Raw genomic sequence first — 23388 nt, forward strand, 5'->3', positions numbered from 1 at the left:
TTTCGGAACTCTCTCTAAGGCTTTCACACCTTTCCTAAAGTCATACTGTCTGAGACGAAGGCCCTTAGGCCCATTCAGGCTGGTCAAACGCAAGAATCTAACCATTCAAATCCCGTTTTTTCCCCTGAAATAACTGTACAGAGGCCAGTATCCTGTCACCAAGTCACCCTTTGTTTACACAGGTTTTTTTTTTATTCATTCATGGGATAAGGGCGTTGCTGACTAGGCAGCATTTATTGCCCACCCCTAATTGCCCAAAGGGCAGTTAAGAATCAACCACATTGCTGTGGGTCTGGAGTCACATGTTGGCCAGACCAGATAAGGATAGCAGTTTCCTTCCCTAAAGGACATTAGTGAACCAGATGGGTCTTTCCAACAATCGACAATGGATTCATGATCATCATTGGATTCTTAATTCCAGATATTTATTAGATTCAAATTCCACTATCAGCCATGTCAGGATTCGAACCCAGGTCCCCAGAACACCCCTTATGTGCACAGTACACTGGCTGTGACCAGCCAGCTCAGAGTCAGAGTCAGTCACTGAACAGAGGAGATTCTGAATTTCTTGTTTTTATTGGAAAGCCAGGGCTTCTTCCTGATTGGCCCAGGTTAACAATCCAAATCAAGGATCTCATAGTCAACAAGATCAACCTAGTTTCAATCCCTATACACTCAAAAACCGAAAGAACCGCAGATGCTGGAAACTTGAAACGAAAACAGAAATTGCAGGAAAATCTCAGCAGGTCTGGCAGCATCTGTGGAGAGAAATCAGAATTAATACTTCTGACCCTTCTTCAAAACTGATGCTAGCGAGGGAAATTATGGTTTTTTTTGCAGAAGATCACGTTGGGTAGGGATGACAGTATCTGATAGGTGGAGATCGAGCCCAAAGAGAGAGAAGTTAGGCAGACAAAGGACTATTTAATGGTTAGGTTGGGGGAATGAATAGATGCTAATGGGAACAATTAGTGGCTGGCAATGGGTAGTGTGTGATAGCAGCCCGTATAATGACAAGGCCTGGTGTGTGGGGGGCGGTGAGGGAAAGCATTGGGAAAGGTACTCAGGCCCTAAAGTTGTTGAACTCAATATTAATTCCAGAAAGTTGCAGGGTTCCCAAGCAGAAAATGAGGTCCTGTCCTTCCAGCTTGTGCTGAGTTTCACTGCAGCAATGCAGCAACCCTGAGACCGAGATGTTGGCCAGGGAACACATATTGTGTTGAAACAGGCAAATGGAAGGTTAAGGTCTTTTTTTGTGGACAGAACATTAGTGTTCTGTGAAGAGACCACCCAGTCTGCGTTTCATTTCCTCTATCAATGTGCAGGAGTCTACATTTTGAGCAGCAAGCACATCACCGTGTTCTCTGCTATCGTCACCTGGTCTGGCCTACGTGTGACTCCAGACCCACAGCAATATGGTTGATGCTCAACTGCCCTCTGAAATTACTGAGCGTGTCACTCAGTTGTATCAGTCGCTATGAAGTCTCAACAAAGATATGAAATTGGACAGATCACCTGGCATCAACCTAGGCACCAGAAAAGACAACAACAGAAACAGTCCTGTCGACCCTGCAAATTCCTACTTACAAACATATGCGGGTGACTGTGAAAACTGACAGGGTTATCAAGGATATCTCTGCAGGAGCTCCTCAGGGTACTTTCCTAGGTCCAATCTTCTTCAGCTGCTTCATCAATGACCTTTCCTCCATGATAAGGTCAGAAGTGGGGATGTTCGCCGATGATTGCACAATGTTCAGCACCATTGGCGATGCCTCAGGTATTGAAGCAGTCCATGTTAAAATGCAACAAGATCTGGACAATATCAGGCTTGGGCTGACAAGTGGCAAGTTACATTTGTGCCACACAAATGCCAGGCTATAACTATCATCAAGAAGAGATAATCTAACCACCGCCCCCTTGAGATTCAATCATGTTACCATCACTGATTATTCCGCAATCAATATCCTTGGAGTTACCACGGCCAGTAACTTAACTGGACTCACCACTTAAACACAGTGGCTATAAGAATAGGTCAGAGGCTAGAAATACTGTGGTTAGTAACTCACCTCCTGTTTCCCCAAAGCTTGTTCATCATTGACAAGGCACAAGTCAGGAGGGTGATGGAATACTCAGCACTTGTCTGGATGGGTGCAGCTCCAACAAAACTCAAGAATTTTCACAGCATTTAGGACAAAGCAACCCACTTCATTGGCACCACATCCACAAACATCCGCTCCCTCTGCCATTGACATTCAGTAGCAGCAGTGTCTAGTGACTACAAGGAGCACTACAGAAATTCACAAAAGATCCTTAGACAGCACCTTCCAAACCCGTAACCACATGTATCTATAAGGACAAGGGCAATAGATGCATTGGAATACCACTGACTGCATGTTCCCCGTCAAGCCATCCAACATCCTGACTTGGAAATAAATCGCCGTTCCTTCACTGTCAAAATCCTGGAATTCCCTCTCTAACAGCATTGTGGGTCAACCTACAGCACATGGACTGCAATGGCTCAGGAAAACAGTTCACCGCCACCTTCTCAAGGGCAACTAAGGATGGGCAGTAAATGCTGGCCAGCCAGTGCCGCCCACATCCCACGAATAACTCTAAAAAAAGGACCCGAGATGTATTTCATCCAGCCCTCAAGACATGTGTACCATTAAGCCCTCCAGACCACTTTGAACTTCCAGAACTGTGGGACCCAGCATTATTCACAATACTGTAACTGTGACTGAACCAGTATTTTATCCAGCTTTCTGTATGTTCATTGCTGTTGTACTTTAAGCCTCTATATATAAGACCTAGGATCCCATTGGCCTATTTACCTAATTTCTCAACTTGACCCACTACCTTCCACAACTTGTGCCCACGTACTGTCAGGTCCCTACAGTTTCTTTAGGATTTTTTCCTTTGAAGTGTCATAGAGTCATACAGCACGGAAACAGACCCTTCAGTCCAACCAGTTCATGCCAAATATAATCCCAAACTAACTAGTCCTAACTGCCTGCTCCCGGTCCATTGCCCTCCAAACCTTTCCTATTCATGTACTTATCTAAATGTCGTTTAAATGTTGTAATTGTGCCCACATCCACCATTTCCTCAGGAAGTTCATTCCATACACAAACCACCCTCTGTGTAAAAAATTTACCCTGATATCTTTTTTAAAATCTTTCTCTTCTCATCTTAAAAATGTGCCCCCTACTCTTGAAATCCCTCATCCTACAGAAAAGACAACTACCATTAACTCTATCTATATACTCCCCACTACTTTATGAGCTTCCATAAGATCGCCTCTAAATCTCCTAAGCTCCAGTGATAGAAGTGCCAGCCTATCCAACCTTTCTTTATAACTCAAAACTTCTATACCCGGCAACATCCTGGTAAATATCTTCTAAACCCTCTCCAGATTAATAATATCCTTCCTAAAACTGGGCGACCAAATCTGAACACAGTATTCCAGAGGAGGCCTCAACAATGTCCTGTACAACTTCAACATGACTTCCCAACACAACAAGGTGCAGAGCTGGATGAACACAGCAGGCCAAGCAGCATCATAGGAGCAAAAAGGCTGACGTTTCGGGCCTACCATGGTATCATCTGACTATTGCCCTATAAGTTAGCTGACCTAACAGGTACCACATAAACCTGCTTCTTGATGAGTCAGAGATAGTAGGAACTGCCGATGCTGGAGAATCTGAGATAACAAGGTGTAGAGATAACAAGGTGTAGAGCTGGATGAACACAGCAGGCCAAGCAGCAGCAGAGGAGCAGGAAAGCTGATGTTTCGGGTCAGATGTCTTGACTTTTATTAATGACATTAACCATTTATACTTTGATATCACAAACATACACGTTGCCTTAGTTCTATGCTTACTGAAGTCACTGTGCATTAAATATGTAACTGATAGACTGAGATCCTATAGTGTCTCCATAGCACTGAGTGGGGATTGGCTGGAAGTGTGGACTATTGTCCTAGAGCCTCACGTTTTGTGCTGCCATGTAATGCTCTAAAAGGTGCAATGCCTGTCTGGTCAGAATTTATGCCATAACTACCAAAGTGTACCACTTCACACTTCTCTGCATTAAATTCTATCTGCCATGTGTCTACCCATTCCAGAAATCTGCCAATGACCTCTTGAAGTCTAATGCTATACTGTTCACATTTCATCAGACTTCCAGGCTTTGTGTCTGCACACTTTGAAATACCTAGGTATAAAATAACAATAAAAGAAGTGGTCCTTGTACCAATGCCCGAGGGACTCCCAAATATATCAACCTCTAGTCTTAAAAATAACTGTTCACTGCTACTCTCTGTTCTTAATTACCCAACCAATTCTGTGTCCATGCTGCTGTTATGCCTCACAGGGGTGGTGGGCTGGCCCATCAAGCCCCATTATTTCCACAGTCATCACAAAAGTTTTAGATTTTACGTAAGTAAGCAAAATTCCCTGATTCACATGTCTCTGTTAGCCCGTTAAACTGCTAAATTAAATGTAATTTTCCCTCAACAGATCTGTTCTGACTTTCCCCTAATGAACCCACATTGTTCAACAACTGTCAATTTTCCATCTTCAAGGTTCAACTGACTGGCCAGTAGTTGCTGTGTTATTCCTTGCGCTCTTTTCTGGAAATGTTGCAATTTTCTGTTTCTTGGTGTTAGGCCCTTTTTCTGCTTGTCAGCCGTTAGATTTTTTTTTTTAGGTGCTTGGTGCAGCCTCAAGATTTGAAGTCAGAATGTACACTACTTGCCATGAAACAAGCTCCAGCTACAGTCCCTGAACATGCCTGAGTAAACATTTGAACTGTCCCATTACCATTTACTATTCATCTATATGCCATCTTTCAGCTGTCACCAGCTGGCAAGCAATCCAACAAGCACGTCCATCTTTGAATTACGGTGAGTCCTTTTTCCGTACATCATTACTTTAAGTTACATTATTAAAAAGAGCAAACCATCACAGCAAACCTGAAAATGTCTCTGAACTCCAAGTAATACTTCTGCTCGCCTCCAATGGTTACCTTGGTTACCACTTTGCGACCATAGCAACTGTGTCGAATTAACAAACTTTTTGAAGACCTTAAGGGAAACAAAATTGCAGTGGTGTGACATGGTCTGATTTTAGAAAAATTATTGTGATCAATTCTTTTTTTTTGTTGGCATTTAAGTTATTTATAAATCAAGAAACTGAGACAGCTGATTCTTCAAAAATTGATCATATAAGCTACTAATATTAAGACTGCTGTTAGAAGACAGTGTTTTGATTTTTTGCTGATTTTTTTTAATGAAGTAAATCATAAGTGTTTTGCACTTTTGTATAATTATAAACAAGAAAAAGTCAAAGTGTAAATCTAATTCTGGATATTTGCATTTCTACTTTAGAACAGGTTTGTTATATAAAAAAAATTATTACTACAGAGAGAAAAATGTTACCTGTAATGACCCGATTGTAACTCCATTCATGTGATACCAAAAGCTCAGTTTACACTTTGGACCAGAAAGGCTTATTACTGGAGTGATGATATCAGCTGATTGACCAAATTCTCCATTTGAACTATCAGCGTAAAGATACCAACCCTGCTTCGTGGCCCTGCAAGTAAAAGTGAAATGTTTAAAGCTGGTTCATTCAATATTGCATTTCATAGTCAGGCATTTCATTGTACTTATTTTATGCTGCAAATGTATTTTCGTATAGCATATACATTAATCAATGTTTTCGATGATTTTTGCTACATTATAATTTAGTTTTCTTAATCTAATGCTACAATTCATAATTTCTGACCTTTAGCTGAATATTAGTATAGTTACACATTTAATTTTAGGGCCTAAACTCTCCCATGTCCCAGGCCCCTACCCCACCCACAAGGCCTTGTTACCACATAGCCTGCCACTACATACCCCCTGTTGTTAGTCACTAATAGTCTCCGTTAACAACTATTCACCCTCCCAGTCTGATCATTAGCAACTCCTTTGTCTGTCTAACTGTCTTTCTCTCTTTTTGGGCTCTATCCTATCGTTTACTCCCTATCCCACACACCTCCCTATTTTCTACATATAAACTGACGTCTTCCCAGCCACCATCAGTTCTGAGGAAGGGTCACCGGACCCGAAACGTTAACTCTGTTTTCTCCTCCACAGATGCTGCCAGACCTGCTGAGCTTTTCCAGCAACTTTGTTTTTGTTCCTGATTTACAGCATCCGCAGTTCTTTTGGTTTTTAAAATTATTTGGACATTGCCTTAATGTTGAGCCGGGGTCACATTTTAAGGATATGGAGTAGATCATTAGGACAAAAATAAGGAGAGACTTATTCACCCAGAGTGTGATGAGCCTGCAGATTTCTCTGCCATTGGAGACAGCTAAAGAAAAAACACTGAATTGTTTTCAAGAAGGAGTTAGATACAGATCTTGGGGGTAAAGGGATCAAAGGCTACGGAGTGAAATTGGAACAGGATACTGAGTAGGATGATCAACCATGATCATGCTGAATGACAGAGCAGGCACAAAGTGTTGAATAGCCTCCTCCTGTACCTATTTTCTATATTGATAATGTATTGTACCTCTTGCCAAATTGCTTTATTAAATGTTTGTGAGAAGTTTTGAAAAATGACTTGTTTTAGTCTTCCTAAAGGCTAATAATGAAATGCTTGTGCAGAGTTACTTAGCACAATGGATTTTATTGTGCGAGTTGATGGAGAATGATGAAAGTGTCTTGAAAGATATCAAGGAATATTCCACTGAGAAAGAATTTTCTGTATTTGTTCCTGAGTTTGCCTTCAGATGGAAGGAAAGGAAGCAAATTCTGCACTTCAAATTCCAATACCCAGTGTGAAGTCCTGTCCACATGCTCAAAGACCTGTAGGTCAAATATCAGCTTGTTCAATCACATGTAAACATATGACAGAAAACCTCAACCCTGCATAAAAATCATCTTGGAATTGAAGGAGCAGCCAACAACGATAGCTATTGTTAACACTTGCACAGAGCTTGATGGGCACAACAAGCCAACTAGCTGCCTTCTGAATCTGCTAACACAATATCATTAGTGTTTTTATCTGAATCTACACAAAGAGAAGCATCTGCTGAAGCTTTGTGACAATTTATGCATCAATAAAGTTCACTCTTCAGATGCTGGCTGAGGGCAATTTTAAACCCCTTCCAGAAAGAGAATAGGTGGAACGTCATGTGTCATTTATTTTTACAAGACATTACATTAAAATTGCCTCACTTATTATGGTATGCAAACGTTGTATGAGATACCATGATATTTGTGGTCCCCTTGACTAAATTAATAATAGCTTTCATTCCCTTTGTGCCTCTCGTGGAACTGAGGTGGGAGCTTTCTATGTTAAGTTTTGTTTTATTCTCTTGTGGGAAGTGGACATTACTGGCTGGCTAGCATTTGTTCGCATTTCTAGTTGCCCTTCAAAAGGTGGTGCTGAACTACCTCCTTGTGCCATGGCAGTCCATTTGCTATGGGTAGACCCACAATGCTATTCGGGAAGGAACTCCAGGTCTGTGACTTTTGACTATCAGACATTTACCAACTTGGACTTCAAAAACAGAAGTGATTGCAGCAGTAAGTTTTTAAAAATTAAAGCAACTGTTAATGGTAAATCTAGTCTGAAATGATCCTATTGATGTCTTATCTTTCTTTTGTTAATGTTATTACAAAGATGTGCCTGTACCAAATATTTAGTTGCAATTCCATGAGCTCACCTTATCTTGGACTTTTTAAAAAGGCATCTTTTAACCAAAATAATTTGTAATTTGGGATTTAGCAGAGATGCTGGAGAGAGTGGCTATCTCCAGCTGCACACCACTACCACATCGCCATTGCCACCCCAACCCGCAACCCACCAACCCACCAACCCCCATGGCCCCACCTTCTCTGGAACTTCTCTTAATATTTTGAGCTCTGTTTCTAACTTGAAGGACTAGCCAAAAGAAACTCCACACAGTGAACAGAGAATTTTGAAGGAAGCTTTGATTCAGCACCATTGTCTCCAAAAGAAAAGAGACTAAACCAGCCATTAATGTAGAAAGTGACTTCTTCATTTGAGATCCAAACATTGGGATGATGAATGATTTTTTGAGAAAATGACTTTTTTTAAATCAGCGTTTTTCCTTCTTTGATGTTAATATCTGACATTCTATAAATCTTTATTTCGTCTTTGTATGCTTGAGTGGTTTCTATGTTTGAATGTGTTCATTAGCATGGGAAGTATGAGGTATTTGTATATTTTTAAAATAATTCCTTACTTGCTAATGTCAAGAATATCTGACATGGAATTCTTAAAAACTGCAAAGTTAAATTCATACTGAACTGGCAATGCAACATCCTATTTTTAAATTCAATAACGTGTTACAGTCAAAAAAAGGGTGAGAAAAGAAATGAAAAAGTTACCTTTCCTCCCCTTGTTGCAACAGTGCACTCAGAACTATTTTGTTTCCATGGAGAACTGATAATTCCCACATTCCTCCAATGACTCCAATAAGCGCACCTGTGCATTCTGTTATTCCCAAACAAAAATAACCTGTACAAAATAAAACCTGTTCTACAAAATCTTCTCTAACCTTGGAATTCAACTGCTTGATTGGAATAGTGATCTGCATTGCAATGTGAATTGACTGCATTGTCTCCTCTTCCATCATCCTAAATTCCTTGCTTCTGAACGATGCAGAAACAAATTCACTTTTTGAGTTGAGTCTTTACATCTGAGCAGCGCCTTGGAGGAATCCATTATTAATGAAGCAAATCCTTCAGACACTTGGGCAACTGTGTACATGAAACTTCACCATTTTCCCCGGTGCAAACTCATCTCTCATAGCAGCACCTCTGGGAAGCTCACAGACATGTGCTCAGCCTAGCACCATAGATTTAAAAAGAACAAGGAGTCAACAGGGTCAGCTGTTCCCAATTCCCAGCCCTAAAAAGTGAATAATTTTATTTCCTTCCACTGCTGAGATGGAAACCTTGAAATTAATCCTTTGTCCTCGGCACAACTGGCAGTTGATTGTTGAGGCAAGAGGTATAAAAAGCAAAGTGTGCGAAACATTGGCCTCAACACAAACAGCAGCCTGTCTCTGTCAAAATGAGACATCCATGGAGAGGCTGGACTCTCACTAATGTATTGAAATCAGGCCCCCGCAGTGGGAACTGAATTTGAAATTAACTAATACTAGTAGCACAATTGAGCAACACTTTATTGGCATGGTTAATGGTCAGGAGGCCTAATTGGAATAAAAGAAGCACCAGCCCTCCTTTCGCTCAGGAAAGCTGAGTGCTACAATTGGGTCAGATCTCCTGACAGTTCGACACCTCTGGTGCTCTCTTCTCCAGTGGTAAACTGCAGGCCCCTCCACATCATACTCTTCCTGTTGATCCTCCTTCTTCTCTTTGCTTTCAGCAGTCCCACGCAAAACCAACCATGGCAGCACAACATGGGAATTTTCTTTGATGACAACTCAAGCTTCTCCAAATAACCCTGTCTCAGTGTCACAGAGGGAATGGCGACAGCAGATGTGAGTGCTGAAATTTTTGAAGTTTCAGATGGCCATGTGCATTGGACAAAGACACCCATAGTCTCTTAGAAGAAACCCTGGTGCTAACAGGACCTGGCTGCCATCCATTACCAGTGGCTGTGGAGTCACAACCAACCACAATTTCTTTGCCACCTGTTCTTTCAAAGCTGCTGCTGGAACTTGAGTGAAAGATTTGCAGCCATCAATATATAACAGCATAAGGGAGGTGATGGGTGGATTGCTTTTCAGTGACTGGGAGCTAGATAATCTTCTTCTGTGATGATAATAGCTTGAATAAGTGGGTTCTTAGATTCTTACTTTGAGCTGGCTTCCCAAAGGTGTAGACTGCACATTCATGGCAAATTGAGCACTCCCTGATCAACCAGGAACCTTTATCAATTGCATTTTCCTAATTCGTATGTGAACGTTAGTGAGTTGGCACAGCTCCAAATTTTCAACTTACCTCTTAAGTGATAAATTGCAAATGTTATTTTGCCATAAATAAACACTGGGATACAACATATAGTCAGATTTTCCCAAGGCAAGCAATATTGTGAAGAACCCAGGTTGTAAGTGCAATATTTCTCTCAGTATAGCCCTTTTAAAATGCTACTTATAGGCTGCTAAGTCAGCTCATCCCATCATACTGAGACTCAGAAAACAACAACAGATTTCTTCAATTAGAGAAATGCAGGAAGTATACAACCTGAAATTACTCTTCAATGTGCTGATCACGATAAGCTCATTTGCATTTATATTCATGAAGGATTTCTAGCAACCAGAATAGCTCCAGCAGACAAAAAGAGGCTACGAAGCAATTACCGAGAAAATAATTTCAAATTGAGAACATCTAGACTCGAGTCAAATAATTGGGAAATGGATTTTTGTAAATTTTCTAGTATCCTGATACCATCTGGGCCTTTGCCAAGCATTCTACTGCAGTAAACTCACTCCTTATCTTATAGGAACAGGCCATTAGATGATTTAGAAAATGGCTGTTTCTTCTTAACCAAGCTTTTTTTAAATTTATCAGATTGTTAGTCAAGGGATGTTGTCAGGGCTACGGTGACTGGAATTTCCAGCTCACATTCATATTATCTTCTAATACATCTTCACTCTAACCCATTCTTCCTCAAAATTGATCTCACTTAAGTCTTTCGTTTAACTTACAATCAGTACTTCTTACCTTTAAATCTGTCCTAGATTTCTTTCAGTAGTTTCTCCTGCCAAACTCACAATCTTCTGTTCCATTCTTGGTGTTCCATCCTGTCCCAATCCTTTTATTTATTTTATGCATGCTATCTGTCAAGACGTTATCCGGAAGCATTATTAAACTGCACCTATTAATCTTTCTCGCCACCATGGTTAGTTCAGATGTTATTGTTGTATTATCTAACTATCGGTCAGGTAATAAGATGAATTTAAAGTAATACCTGAAATGGGCTCAGAGAGGTTGCTCTGTCCCTCTCTTTGTGCTGATAAAATGTCTGAGCTATTTGAAGGGCAAGCCTTTGTTACAGGCCACTGACAAGCTATGGGTAGCAAACAGCTCTCCCACTGCCGCATATCTGTTCTAACAGCATGCAATGTTTTCTCTCTCATGCAGTGAATCAGCCAACGGATGAGATTAGAGTAAGGCAGGGAGAATCAATCCTTCAGTGGGCCTTGACTTGACTTGAGGTTATTGGATTTGTTTTGGAAACATCAACGGAGCATGCCGCTTTTCCTAAACTAACAAACCATGTTTCCCTGGCTGTGCTCTGAGTGGATTCCAGAGGTCATTTACAGATTGTTAGATAGACAACTCATCATCTCCTTTAAATAGACAAACCATAACCCTTCTCATTTGTACTTTGAAAGTTGGAAATGTAAGTCTGTCAAACAATTTGCAGATTCAAGCAGCTTTGCACTTCATGTAGGGGACTGGGTTGCATGGTTGCAACAGGGCAGGCATGGACTTCAGTACAGTGTTCAAGCTGACCGTTTCCCTGATGGCAATTACTGCTCCTCCATTACACAGGTAAGACACAGGTGGCCAGCAGTCAAAAATTGCCCACATCAAGTCTTGGATGAGAATAAATATTGTTCAATCCAATATCTACAAGACTGATACCATGTTTTTTAATTCCAGCTCATAAAGACATTTCCAGCTCAAGAAGTGTTGTTAGTTTAATTTACTTACAATTTGTCCTGAGCTTTGAGGTCATTTACATGGCCATCAGTTTTCTATACCTTAAAAGTCTCCTGCCTATATCAATATGGCAGCATTGGACCTAGTCTGTACCAGAAAGTGAGGTGATTTTCAAACTGGGGACCCGATTTAATAATGCACAACCTTAGCCTCATTGATGCTTGTGAAATGTTAAGAGGATGAAAACAATTACCCTGGCTGGAAATTACAGAAATATGGATTAAAACAATTTTTAGTTGGCTTAATAACTTATCCAACAGATACAGGAGGAGCTCTCGGTTTACCTTTTCATGTGCTTTGCAGAAACCTGAAAGTGGACGGGATGAAATCAGACTGACTCAGCATCCCGACTCAACATCAACTTCAGTGGGATTAACCCCCAAATGTATGCCAATGTCCCGCCCCCTGCTGGAGAACACCGCCCCCCACACACCTCATATGCCTCTGTCTGCTACTGAACCTTTTCATCACTTCAGGGATTGTTTGCACAAATATGCTTTCTATGGTGTTTCTTGTCAGATTGACTGAAATGTGAAAGGCAGAGTCCCAGAAAGCCATCAACCCCAATATTCTTCACTTCGTGTCTGAGTCCTCCTTCAACTTCTCTGTAAAGCAGATTGAAACAGTTGGACCATACTTGCAAGTAACGTATAAGTGGAAATGAATGGTATTACCTTGTGGAATCTGCTATTGTTTATAACATTTGTGTATTAATGACCTTGGTCTTTACTTGGGATTCTGATTAATATAAGACTATCATAGAAGGGGTAGAATTCGTATCAATTTTAAGCCAAAACAAAATATAACTCATACGTGGTGTGATCTGTAGATGGTCTGTTACCCACTTCTCCTGGATGTATATCAGAACCTTGTCCAGTGAACCATTGAAAAATACTTTCAGTTGCAGATGAATCTGTCTGTTGTTTCCAACCACATGAGATCCCATTATCAAAATCACAGATCTTGCTAACTGTAAAGAGAACAATGTCAGAGTTTTATCATTACAGTTTGTGGCTCATTCCTATTGCTTCTTACCAAATTATTTCTAATGCATGTGATTGTAAAATTCTGCAGGGTCCTGTTATAAATGTTGGAATAAATCTATTTGTCACTAGAATAGTGGGAACAATTTCAGTATGATTCACATTAGCACAAATAGTGTGAAATTACCTCAAGGAAACTGTCTCTTACTGTTTTGGTTTCACACTATTGTAAGCTGTATAATGACAACCATGTGGGAAATTTTTAAAACGTATTTTTAAGCTTGGCAAAGTCAACAAAGAAGTAACTTTTACAAAGTAAAAAGGTCATATCTTTTGGTTGCTGATGGGTCTTTGTTTATACATGCCCAGTGCTTCCCTTATTACCGCAGTGCAGAACCATCAAAACAATTCAATATTTGTGGCTTACAGGAGGCATGGAGAGTAACAACATGTAAAGGGAGTTTTCTGGACACTGACTCAGTGCAATTTAACCAGTGCATGCACTGACGAGCACAAGGCCATTAGGCTTTGTTGGCATGTTGGTGAGAGCTTTAGGCATTTCTTTGTGCCCAAAAGCATTCAATCATAGACGATCAATTGTTAAGTCCAGGAGAGCTATTGAGGTGGGAAATGGAGAAATGTTTGCATTGGATGCCATTGGAACTGCTGTGGTTTCATAGTAACATTTGTAGCATACAAATGTGAGAAAATGACTATTTCTGAAAATTATCAATCCAACCACCACTACTTGACATTCAATGGTGATGCAATCACCAAATCTCCCACGATCAATATCCTGGGGGTTACCATTGACCAGAAACTCATCTAGACTCACCATATAAATACAGTGGCTATAGGAGTAGGCCAAAGGCTAGGAAGACTGTGGCAAGTAACTTACCTCCTGATTCCCTAAAACCTGTCCACCATCTTCAAGGCACAACTCAAGAGTGTGATGGAATACTCCTTACATTTCTGGATGGGTGCAGCTCTAACAACACTCAAGAAGCTTGATACCGTCCAGGACAAAGTAGCTCCCTTGATTGGACCACATCCACAAGCATGCATTTCTTCAGTTGCAGCAGTATGTACAATCTACAAGATGCACTGCAGAAATTCACCAAAGATCCTTAGAAAGTACCTTCTATCTAAAAGGATGACGGCAGCAGATTCATGGGAATACCACCACCTGCAAGTTCCCTCTAAGTCGTTCACCATCCTGAAATTTATTGCCATTCCTTCACTGTCGCTGAGTCAAAATTCTGCAATTCCCTTCCTAAGGGCATTGTGGGTCAATCTACTGCAGGTGGACCACTGTGGTTCAAGAAGACAGCTCACCACCACCTTCTCAAGGGCAGCTAGTGACAGGCAATATATGCCAGCCGGCTGGCAGTGCCCATGTCCCATGAGTGAATGGGAGAGAAAGTATTGCTCTTCCTCTAGAGGACATTGGGCACCTATTTTTTTAAAAATGAATTTTTCTTGCTTCAAATCTGCCTCTGACGGGGCTGGGAACAACTGAAGCATCATGGGGAGCAAAGCTAAAACTTGCTGGACTCATTGGCAACAAATATCTTCAAAGGGTCCTTCAATATATTGAAGGCCTCTAACTTTCATCGTTGAGATTAGAATAATTTTTATTAGAAGCACCCGCCTGGTATTCCGAAACAAAAGTGCTACAATGGGGAAGAAGATTCACTCCAAAATGTGGGCAAGGCTGGAAACATTCAGGGAATAATGTGCACCATAGCTGCTGTGCTAGTTTGGTGACACCATCCCCCCATTGGGCCATTTTCCCAGAGGTTGGATTGGTGCAGTTCAAAATCAATCTTGCCACAGCTGACTGACGCCAACCGCAGATGCCGCCTTTATCGCCAACTGCAGACGGTGCCTGCTGTCACAACCAGCTTGAAAACGCCAACCTTGAAGGCCGCCTCCACCGCCTCAAGTCCTGCACTGGGCCTACCAATGTCACCACGCCCCAGCACCGTCTCTCCACGCTGGACCCCACACTCGCTGCTGCCACAAGTTGTCTAAGGGCTTGTTTTCCATGTGCTGGGCTCGCTCTCCCCAGTGAGCTGCCTCCTGCTGCTGATGCTGCCACACATGCTTGGGACCGCTTTAACCCTGCCAAAGATGCTGGAAAGGTCTCCAAAAGGGAAAAAGAAAAAAAGAGAGCAAAAGCGAAAGCAAAAAGCAAACGCAAAATAAATGAACAAAGTAAGCAGACAGAAGCAGACAATCCCTGAGCCAAGAGCTCGATGTAGCGGCATTCTACACCATCTTATTTGGAATTAATTAATTTGAAATACAGATGAATGTGTTGTTACGGAGTAAACAGTGCAAACTTTGAACTTGGGCTGAGAAATGTTAAGTAATGATTGATGTCATTAAATTACCATCTCCAAAGGCAGAGAGAATCTAACTACCCTGCTTGATATGCAATCCCATTACCATCACTGAATGTCCCAACATCAACATTACCACAGATCAGAAACCTAACTTGATCAGTTCCATAAATACAGTAGCTATAACAGTTGGCTAAAAGTGGAAATTTCGTACTTGATAGCACAGTTCGTGCTTTTCTAAAGCATTTCCACTAAATACAAGGCATAGGTCAAGAGTGAGATGGAATGTTTTAACTGCTTAAATAAATGAAGCTCCAATAGCACTAAAGATGCTTCGCACCATTCAGGACAAAGCAGTCCAAGCATCCCATCCACCACTTCAAAATAATCATATTCGCTACGGCCAGAGCAGCAGGAGTGTATTTCACACACACGTTGTACTAGAACAATTAACGAAAGTTCTATTGACTGCACTTTCAAAATGATCAAACTCTAGGAGCTGGAAGAATAAGGGCATCAAATGCATGAATCCCTAACAGGTTTCCCTTCAATAACTCTATGCTGTCATGACTCGGAACTATATCACCCTTCTTTCACTGTTCTCCAAACTTTTGGGACACCTTTCCTTGATTGTCTTTACAAATACTACAAATAAACACACTTGGCAGCCTATTTCCACAGCGTATGGGGAGAAAGCAGGAAGAGGATATTGAATTGGATGACCAGCCATGTCACATGAATAGTGAAGCAGGCTTGAAAGACGAAATAGCCTACTCCTGCTCCTATTTTCTCTGTTTCTATGAGTAAGAAATGGAGCTCAAAGTAAGAATTATGTTATACAAGAAAAGCAAAACGAAAAGTGTCCAGACGGATTGCACCTTGCAAAAGAGAACCACGGCTCTCTGTCTGTTTCCGATCCAAATGGTCTGCACATGATTTGTGAAGATGCTTCATCATTACTTTTTCAAGGGCAGGAATGGATGGGCAATAATTTTTGGTATAGCCAGTGACGTTCACTTCTCTTGAACAAATAAATATAAAATAGATATCACCGGACGTCTGTCTCAAATTTTTCGTTAGCAAGTTTATCATTTGTCATATTAAATACATTTTCTGAGAATGATATTTGAATATTGAATTCTCCCAAGTTACCTTTTAATAGATATTTTTAATTGTGGAAAAATATTGGATACTTACCGCAGGATAATTCATCTGTCTTGTCTGAACAATCATCCCTGAAATCGCACTTCTTGATGATGTCAACACATTGCCCATTAGTTTTACAAATAAATTCATTGGCTGTGCAGTTATTAGGTGGAAGTGTCAAAGGTCTCGATGGGCCTGATGGTGTTGTTGGAACTACTGCTGGTAAATCACCTGAAAAGGTAATAGTTACAATCAGTTCTGAAAAGGATTGTTGTGTTATCTGTTTTAGAAACAAAAGACACCGACATACACCATCCTAAACCTCCGCTGAATCCCTTCCCTGTCATGGGTATGCACTGCACATCTGTCAACTACTCACTGTTTCAAATATCTCTGTTTACCCATGTCAGAACTCAAACTCTGGAATAAGTAACATCTTTAAACCTTTCTCAGTCCCCAATTTTGATTTGTCATTGAGCACTGCCTGGTGTAATGACAACCACAATCTGTATGTATGAAGCTGATCAGTTTAGAGTTCTTCCTCAAACTCCTGACAGTCATTATTTACTTACAACACAAGACCATTCTACTGATGTCAGTACAAGAGAACTGTATGAAAACTGACAACTATAATAGTGCCTGTGTGATTGCGACAAAGATTAAGAAGTTTGATTTATTATAATATTGGATTATGTCTTTGCATGAGAGTATGTATGTGATTGCATATCTGTTTCACACCAATCATTGATAAGCTTGTTCTGAATTTTAGTCACTCTCGTACATTGATTCTTTTTGGCTCAGTGCATGATTTTCTTTGAATCTCCGTCGTACGCATTGGGATCCTTTTGACCATTAAAGGTGGGATTTAAATGCAATATTCTCTTCTTCTTGCTGTTTCTGCCTGTTCCAACCATTATCCTATAGCTCAAAGTGGATGACAGAACAACACAATCTTTTCAAAAGTCCTCAAGCTGCCTCTGAACACAATTAATATTCAATTATCTTCTATTTTCTGCTGCCTGTGTTATTTCCAGAAAATACCATCTTGTATTATTAATTCCACAGTAAAGCAAAATGTTGGATTTTCATTTTGCTATTTATTGCTATCTTGGAAACACATGTTGCAGGGCAGTCCACATGTCAGAGTAATTGACAGGAAAAGCAATAGAAAGCACAAACCTTATACTCATTCATGAATAAAGTCTGAAACTGAACAACATTTGCAAATGTTGCAGAGCCGATAAAAGTTTCCTTGGAAGTATTTTGTGAAATGAGAGATGAGTGAATATTTTTAAATTTGTGCTTTGGAAAGAAAAGATAATGGAAAAGCTAAATAGTTTAAAAGATTTCATAATATGGAACGCTCAGTGATATTGAATTCATTCATAATTAATGAAGTAGTAAATTGATTAAACTAAGCTTGTTGTTAATTCTGTGACTAGCAACTCGACAATGACACACACGGGTTATGTCTTCTTTCCAGATTTGCAAAATGAAAGTCTATCCTTTTTGCAGCTTTCCAAATGCACAGTCATCTCATGGCTGAATAAAAACCGAAAGAACTGTGGATGCTGTAAATCAGGAAACAAAACAGAAATTGCTGGAAAAGCTGAACACGTCTGGCAGCATCTGTGAAGGAAAAAACAGAGTTAACGTTTTGGGTCTGGTGACCCTTCCTCAGTTCTGACACCAGGTTATAGTCCAACAGGTTTATTCGAAAACATGAGCTTTCAGAGCCTTGCTCCTTCTTCAGGTGTTAAAGTTCAGAAATCACATGACACCAGGTTATAGTCCAACATGTTTATCTGAAAACACAAGCTTTCAGCCCTTGAAGGAGTGAGGCTGCGAAAGCTTGTGTTTTCAAATAAACCTGTTGGACTATAACCTGGTGTCACATGACTTCTGACCTTGTCCACCTCAGTCCAACATCGGCACCTCCACATCACATCTTCAGGAGTTAGTGAGAGAGGAAGTATCAGGCTCAGAATTTATAAGTAAAAGATCAAAGGGTCACACAACTGATGAGGATGTATTAAACAATCCTAAGATGCCGTTAAATCCTTAATCAGTTAGAAGGTTTTAATTGATTAATATGTATACGTAAATCCCCAAATTTCTATCATGTCTCTGCCCTGAGACAACTAAAGGTATTATCTGTGTAAAGAAGAGGTAATATTTTAGGCCAGACAATGCATTTTAGGTATGAGGCCTTGTTTACAATCTGTTTATGTGTTGGTTTGGAGTCAGACTGGTTTTATTTCTAACGTAGGAATTTATAAAACGCCACATTGACTGACTGTCCGTAAATTGAACAAAATAGAATGTGTCTGCAAATACAGATTTACCTTATAGATTCACGTGTGTGTGTGTGTGTGTGTGTGTGTGTGTGTGTGTGTGAGTGTGTGAGACAGCGTGTGAGAGCGGGTGTGGAGGGGTGATGTTGACAGAAAGAGTGTGTTGACCTACAACACTGATATGCTGAGAGACTTTACCGTCGCACCTCTTGCAAACTCCTCACTCATCTCGTACACCAAATCTACAGCAAACACCATAATCTTGAAATCGATATGGAGTCCATATTCTCACCTTGCCCTCAAGATGCAGCGGTACAGTTACGAGACACTGCCAAGCAGACGAGGCAACTGAACTACACCACCTACATGCACACCAAGAACAAGAAGCTGGAGAAGCTTGGTATCACCACCAGCAATAACTAAGTCTCCCATGATACCAGCATGGGAAAACCCATCGTCAATTTATCTGACCACACCCTTCAACCTGACGAGATCGAAGTTCTCAGCCGAGGGCTCAATTCTTGACTCACCACCAAAATGGACCCTCATGGTAAACACAAAGGAATTCATGAGGTGAATGAGATTCCAAGAATTCTTCCAAGATGTCAGCAGCAAACCCAATGAGACAACCAATGAACCGGAACAGTCGACAGAGAGAACCATGTTGGAGTGACCAAAGAAGGATTCGAATTGAACCCCTTCGGAGGGCCATTTCCCTGGGCTTGACAGATATGCTCAAGCTATCAGAGAATATGTGAACATCAGATTCATCAGCTGCACTTACAAGGTAATGCAAAATATCACCCAGACACAACGCAACGCCATCCATGTTCTCGAGACTAATAGTTATCAAACCAGCAGACAAAGGAGGAGCCATTATCATACAGAATAGAATGGACTACCGCAAGGGAGGAACACTATAGACAACTACCTGCCAATCTGACAAAAGAAAACACCCGTTAACTGAACAGTCTGGAAAAAACTTTTGATCTAATCCTTCAGAGTACCCTATGCACTCATCCCACGTACTTCCCGTGTAGGGGACATCTACTGCCTTCTAAAGATACACAAAGCCAACACACCTGGACATCCTATCATATCAGGCAATGTGTGAGAACCTCTCTGGCTATGTTGAGGGCATCTTGAAACCCGCTGTACAGGGTTTGTTGTGACATCACTGATTTCTTACAGAAACTTAGCACCCATGGACCAATCAAACCAGGAACATTCCTCGCCACAATGGACATTTCAGCACTCTATCCCAGCATACCCCACAATGACAGCATCGCCGCAACAGCCTCAGTACTCAATACCACCAACTGCCAATTTCCAGATGCCATAATACGACTTATCTGCTTCATCCTCAACCACATCTTCACCTTCGACAACCAATTCTTCATTCAGACACAAGGAACAGCCATGGGGACCAGATTTGCACCCCAACATGCCAACGTTTTCATGTACAAGTTTGAACAAGACTTCTTTGCTTTCAAGTTTAACAACATCTTTCCTCTAAAAGGGAGACTGGAATTTAATGCACTATTCCAAAGTGGCCTAATCAATGTTCTGTACAGCCACAACACGACCTCCCAACTTCTATACTCAATGCATTGATCAATAAAGGCAAGTATAACAAATCCCTTTTTCTCTATCATGTCTACCTGTGACTCTACCTAAAAGAAATAAGAACCTGCATCTCGAAAGGTCTCTTTCAGCAAAACTCCCCAGGGACCTATCTTTAAGTGTATAAGTCCTGCCCTGGTTTGTCTTACCAAAATGTCACACCTCACATTTATCTAAATTAAACACCACCTACCAGTCCTTGGCCCATCTGATCAAGGTTCCATTGTATTCTGAGATAAGCTTCTTCAATATCCACTACACCTCCAATTTTGGTGTCATCTGCAACTTACTAACCATACCTCCTATATTCACATCCAAATTGTTAATATAAATAACAAAAAGCAGTGAACCCAGCGCAGATCCTTGCAGCACACCACTGGTCTCAGGCCTCCAGTCTAAAAAGCAACCCTCCACCACTACCTTCTGTCTTACTCGATAATAATTGGCAGATCATTATTAGCATATATTTAGTGTGACTTATACAAAATGAATATATACAAATATTTTTGAAGAAATTACTTTATTTTTCTTTAGAGTTGCCTCATCACTGTCATATTGCCTTTCATGGAAACCTACTGTGCATAAATTGGCTGTTACAAATTATTATATTACAGCAGTGATTGTATTTCAAAAGTACTTTATTAGGCATAAAGCACTTTAAGACATCTCGTGGTCATGCAAGATGCTGTTTAAATGACAGTAATTCTTTTTCTTTCTTTTTCTTGAATTTTTGTACATTTTATACCAAATCCTGTTTCCTTGTCAGCCCTGTAGTCTATAATTCACAGTGACCTCTGTCCACTGATGTCTCTAGTTTAGTATTTCACCCTGCTGTTCAAATGTCTCTGTAGCCTCACTCCTTCTATTTCCTTTACCTTCTTCAGCCCTGCACCCCTCTGTGACTTCTGTAGTCCTCCAAATCTAGCCTCTGGGAGACCTCTCCATTTTCCACTTCCTCCAGTTGACCTGATGGTAAACTTGAACTCTTCCATACACCTTTGTACCTCCTCCTTTAAATATCTTTTTTAAAGTTGATTCTTCAACCAAGCTTTCAGTCATCCATATTAATATCTCCATTTATGGCTAACTATCAAATTTTATCTGATTATACACCCATGAGGCACCTTTGGACATTTTGTTTACAGTAAAGGTGTCATATAAATGCAAATTGCTTCTTGTTACCTGACTTTGGTTCTTTGGTAGTATTCTAACTATTTTACTATTTCCAGAAACAGAGCAAAATCCATACTTAATTCCTAGGAGCATGAGGCAATGAAAGTGTTCTTTCTACCAACCATCATTATTAGAGATATAAATTCCTTGATCGTTAGCCATAAAGGGAGTGATGGCATATTGCCTGTTCCCTTTAGCCACACTGCAGTTACATTTTTTTCTAACATTACCTTTCAGCTATAAAAGCAACAATATAAAGGACATTAAAAGGAGGTCAAATCCTGAATGCTAATAAATGTCGATGAAACTACTTTTATAATTGAACAATAAATAATATACTCACCATTATAGAGCGCACAATCCATAAAGGATAGGTCATCAATTCCAATGTCTCCTCCTAAGTTATCTCCCACAGTTCCTTCTATTAATATCTGTTACAAAGAACACAAACAGAAACATCATCCTCATACTTGATACGTTTTTATTCATCTTATACAGATACGGGGATGCATTATTCAAATCCAACTTCGAGGACTGCTTGTGTGACTAGAAGCCAGTGTCCAGAGGCATACTACAGAGATCAGTGCTGGGTCCCTTACTGCTCATGGTGCATATAAACAATATAGATGAGAATGGAGAGGGGATGCTAAGTAAATTTGTGGATGACACAAAGATTGGCTGTGTGGTTGACAATGTGGAAGAAGGCCTTAGGTAATGGGAAGATATAGACAGGTTGATCAGTTGGGCAGATCAGATGGAATTTCACCCTGCAAAGTATGAGACAATGCACTTTGGATGAAGTAACAAAATAAGGGAATACTCAGTGAATGGCAGGACACTGGGAAGCTCAGAGTTATAAAGAGTTCTTTGGGTGCTTGTGCACAGATTGCTAGAGGTGGCAGGTCAGGTAAATAGGGTAGTTAAAAGGCAAAGGGATACTTGTCTTCATCAGGCATGGCATAAACTGTAAGAGTAGGGAGGTTACCTTGTAGCTGTACAAGACTTTGGTTAGGCCACAGCTGGAGCACTGTGTACAGTTCTTGTCACAGCACTATAGCAAGGATGTGACTGCATTGGAGGAGTTGCAAAGATTCACCAGGATGTTGCCTGGGTTGGAGCATTTCAATTATGAAGGGAGGCTGGATAGGCTTTGGTTGTGTTTTTTAGAGCGAAGAAAGCTGATGGCTGACCTGATTCAGATGTTTTAAGATTACAAAGGGCATGTACAGGGGGAAGAACTACTCCCCTTAGTTGAAGGGTCAATAACATGCCCCTCATAATCTTACATATCTCAGCCTTCAGCCTTCTTCGCACTAAAGAAAACAACCCGAGCCTATCCAGTCTCTCTTCATTGCTGAAATGCTCCAACCAAGACAGAATGGGACATAACTTCAAAGTGAAGTGGGGAAGGTTTAGGGGGCACTTTAGGACAATCTCTTTTACCCAGACAGTGGTGGAAATCTGGAATGCACTGCCTGGGAGAACAGTAGAGATGGAAAACCTCACAACCTTTAAAAGTTATGTGGATGAGCATTTGAAGTGTTATAACATTCAAAGATATGGGCCAGGTGCTCTATTATGCTGTGCTGTATCATACAATTACTTCTTTACATTTGCAATCACTTAAAAAAATAACCTTGAAAAATTTTGCTTTCCGACAGCTGTAGTGGCATTAAAAAAAGCCTTGAGTATGTAAATGTTCATCTCCATTAGTCTTTACTTCCATTAATTTTCACTGCCTTCTTTAAGTGCAAGTTTTTACATGCAAACTTGGTATCATTTAAGCACAAAATTACTATTTTCTCTTCCTTCCTATTCTTTGCAATCTCATGACCCTTCATCGAAAAACTAAGACAGAACAAAGTGGCTAAAGCGTGTCTAACCTCTGAAATCATTGATAGCTATTGAGTATCTTGAGCACTCGCCCCATTATCCCTTTGTGGGATATCAAAAAAACAATTAGAATATTGAAAGGAAATAGTAGGAACTGCCAATATTGGAGAACCTGAGATAACAAGGTGTAGAGCTGGATGAGCACAGCAGGCCAAGCAGCATCAGAGGAGCAGGAAAGCTGGCATTTCGGGTCTGGACCCTTCTTCAGAAAA

General features: G+C 40.6%; 1 protein-coding gene across 1 annotated transcript in view; it reads right to left on the reverse strand.

Moving 5' to 3' along the window:
- The window catches only part of LOC109926748 (MAM and LDL-receptor class A domain-containing protein 1), a 357436-nt gene that overhangs the window by 227944 nt on the left and 106104 nt on the right, over positions 1-23388 (reverse strand). The window contains exons 18-22 of the mRNA XM_048606938.1: positions 21627-21714; positions 16245-16424; positions 12533-12689; positions 5438-5594; positions 4973-5083 (exon numbers count right to left, since the gene is read on the reverse strand). Of these exons, the coding sequence (XP_048462895.1) occupies positions 4973-5083; positions 5438-5594; positions 12533-12689; positions 16245-16424; positions 21627-21714 (693 nt within the window). The remainder of the gene's footprint in view (positions 1-4972; positions 5084-5437; positions 5595-12532; positions 12690-16244; positions 16425-21626; positions 21715-23388) is intronic.

The sequence above is a fragment of the Rhincodon typus genome, chromosome 2, assembly GCF_021869965.1.
Source record: "Rhincodon typus isolate 14 chromosome 2, sRhiTyp1.1, whole genome shotgun sequence".
In the NCBI taxonomy this organism is placed as follows: domain Eukaryota; kingdom Metazoa; phylum Chordata; class Chondrichthyes; order Orectolobiformes; family Rhincodontidae; genus Rhincodon; species Rhincodon typus.